Raw genomic sequence first — 2,500 nt, 5'->3', positions numbered from 1 at the left:
AATTAATGTCAACCCTAACACAGAATTGTTTCCTGAATATGGTCCCAGGTTGTAATTCAGAAAATACAGTATAAGTATTAAAACAGAAACATGAAAAAGGACATAATCTGAACTTCAACATGTCAAGATCCTACACACAGTTGAAGGACTTGGTTGTAACGGATATTACTGCTTCAAGGGAACTTGAAAAGGTCATTTTGTCAGGAAAAAATTGAGGAAAGGTTATACTTTTCAGGCAAGTTGAAGCAAAAATTGATGTGACATTGTCACATTTTATTTCAATTTTGCCCAGTCCAAAATGTGGTAAACAGGGTGCACCAGTTGAAAAGACAAGAAACTGATTCAGTGTTTCAAGCGATGCATTCTGCAAGTATTCTACTAAATAGCTCTCAATAATGGCTTCCATGCTACTTGCTGGTTTAGGAAACTGTAATATCCCGATAACATCACTAGGAATCAACTCCTTGTCTTGGAGCACAAATAATTCCTAGAAAAGGTCAGGATATTGTTTCATCTTTTCACCAAAGGACAGCACTGCAAGGCCATCTCGCAGTTGATCAAGAAGTATTTTAGGGCGCCCTAGGACATCATGCACTATTATGCCCTGCAAGACCATTGTCTTGTTTGAATCCTGAAAAAGAAATAAATGATACAGGACTATTAATATCAAAACAATTATCAGACGTGTCACTATTATCCTAGTTTTATTATAACCTCAAAGTATTTTGACTGTTGGAGTTCTTGAAAATAAGTTTTAACAGCAAAATGATGTGATTGAGAGTTTGCCCTTTTGAGTCTTTGATAAAACATCTCTATTGATTCCATGTTAAACTTTTCTTTGCGGTAAAGGCCACTAAACCCAGTGAATTGCTCGACCTTAAGGTTCCTGATAACTTAAAGTGAGTAAACTTACAGTCAATGCAACAGTTAAAACACACTCTGACAGAAAACTGTCCATTTCCTCTGCATCCAAAGTTGAGACATCAGATGCCTTTAAAACCTGTTGAGGTTCAAGCAGTAATTCAAGTTGTATCCTTTTATCAAAATGTACGAGGTGTTAAACACAGTACACTAAACCTTCTGTACTCTTTTACCTCTATTTTAATCTACAGTATTTCATAGCTTTGACATAATCTTAAGTTACCATTAACTGAACAAAAACAGTACTCTCCACAAGTAAGATATCAAATGGGGAAAAGAGCACAGCATGTATTTGACACAGCTTTCTGTGCCTATTCAAGTTGTGGTTATAGTACTAAATAACACTACTACTAAGTAACACTGGTCATCAGAGAGAACAAGGAACAAGGTGTCCCAATCCAGGGGTGTAACTGCACAAGGAGGGGGGGGGGGGGATCTGGTATGTCCACAAACCCTTATACAAGCCTTATGATTGAGATGGTGAAAACATACAAACCCAAACAATAAACAAGGTTCATAAGAAAAAAATTGCACTTTTAGCGAAAGGCAGTTTTAGAGAAAGGCACTTTTAGAGAAAGGCAGTTAGCTCAATGATAGAGCGCTGGACTGTTGTGCTGGAGGTCGAGGGTTCGAGCCCCGGCCGGACCAACACTCAAGGTCTTAAAACAAGTGAGAAGAATATGCTACCTTTCTATTAAGAAATGGTTAGATACTCTAGTCTTCTCGGATAGGGACGAATAAATGGAGGTCCCGTCTCCTGCAGGGTTAGTGGTAGGAGACGTTAATTTCCCATGCACGAGATTACTGTGTGATGGATGTCCTTCGCTGGGGTGGTTGCTGGGTGGGAATTGTCCCTGAAAAGCCCCCATGGGGAGTGGTCAATTAACATATGTATGTATATGTATGTATATGTATGTATATGTATGTATGTATGTATATCCACATGAAAATCTGATAAGAAGCCTGTAGTCCTTAACAGGATTTCATAGAATTCTTCCTTTATCTCGTCAGGATAAGTCATTGTTGAAGCATACGCGCTAATGATGGTAGCGTAATGATGTTTCGAAAGGCGAAAGCGTATAGACATTAGCTCATCATTTATGCCTTGGGGAAGACTGACTAGGTGATTATTTAATGATGTTTTGATCGCAAAGCCAACACCCGATTGACGGGATTGTGAAGTTTCATTTTCCCGCTAAAAACGAAGTCCTCGTTCCAGACCCTCCGCGATTACTTGACGTCGTCGTCGTCCTTTCGTCGTGGTTTCTTAAACTCCCTACTATTGCCGCTGTCCAACAGAGTGCGAACATTCCATGCACCAAGAGTAAAATTAATTGAACTGTATATTCTACCGCATTTAGATTGGTGGCCAGCTGATCGTGGCGAACCAGCAGGCTATTTTTAAGGACAAGCTTTTTAAGTCACTTTTTCTAAACCCTTCCCCGGAGAGGGGGGAGCAGGCTACCAGTAAAAACGGCTGCTCCGTCACCACAGTAGGACACGAAGCTTCAGTTGTCCATGATCTGCGACAAAACGGCCATAACACTGAGGTTTCCTAACGTGCAGGTACTTGACTGAG

At 40.1% G+C, this 2,500-nt stretch overlaps 1 protein-coding gene across 1 annotated transcript in view; it reads right to left on the bottom strand.

The window, feature by feature from the left end:
• LOC111346311 (uncharacterized) overlaps positions 1-2,500 on the bottom strand; it is a 34,366-nt gene that overhangs the window by 640 nt on the left and 31,226 nt on the right. Inside the window, exons 3-4 of the mRNA XM_088743343.1 lie at positions 914-1,000; positions 1-631 (exon numbers count right to left, since the gene is read on the bottom strand). The exon at positions 1-631 is cut by the window's left edge and continues 640 nt beyond it. Of these exons, the coding sequence (XP_088599469.1) occupies positions 488-631; positions 914-1,000 (231 nt within the window). The 3' untranslated portion in view covers positions 1-487. The remainder of the gene's footprint in view (positions 632-913; positions 1,001-2,500) is intronic.

This window comes from Stylophora pistillata, chromosome 13 (assembly GCF_964205215.1).
Source record: "Stylophora pistillata chromosome 13, jaStyPist1.2, whole genome shotgun sequence".
Classification (NCBI taxonomy): Eukaryota; Metazoa; Cnidaria; class Anthozoa; order Scleractinia; family Pocilloporidae; genus Stylophora; species Stylophora pistillata.
Note: the sequence above shows the minus strand (reverse complement) of the source record. Positions and strands in the feature narration are given on the sequence as shown.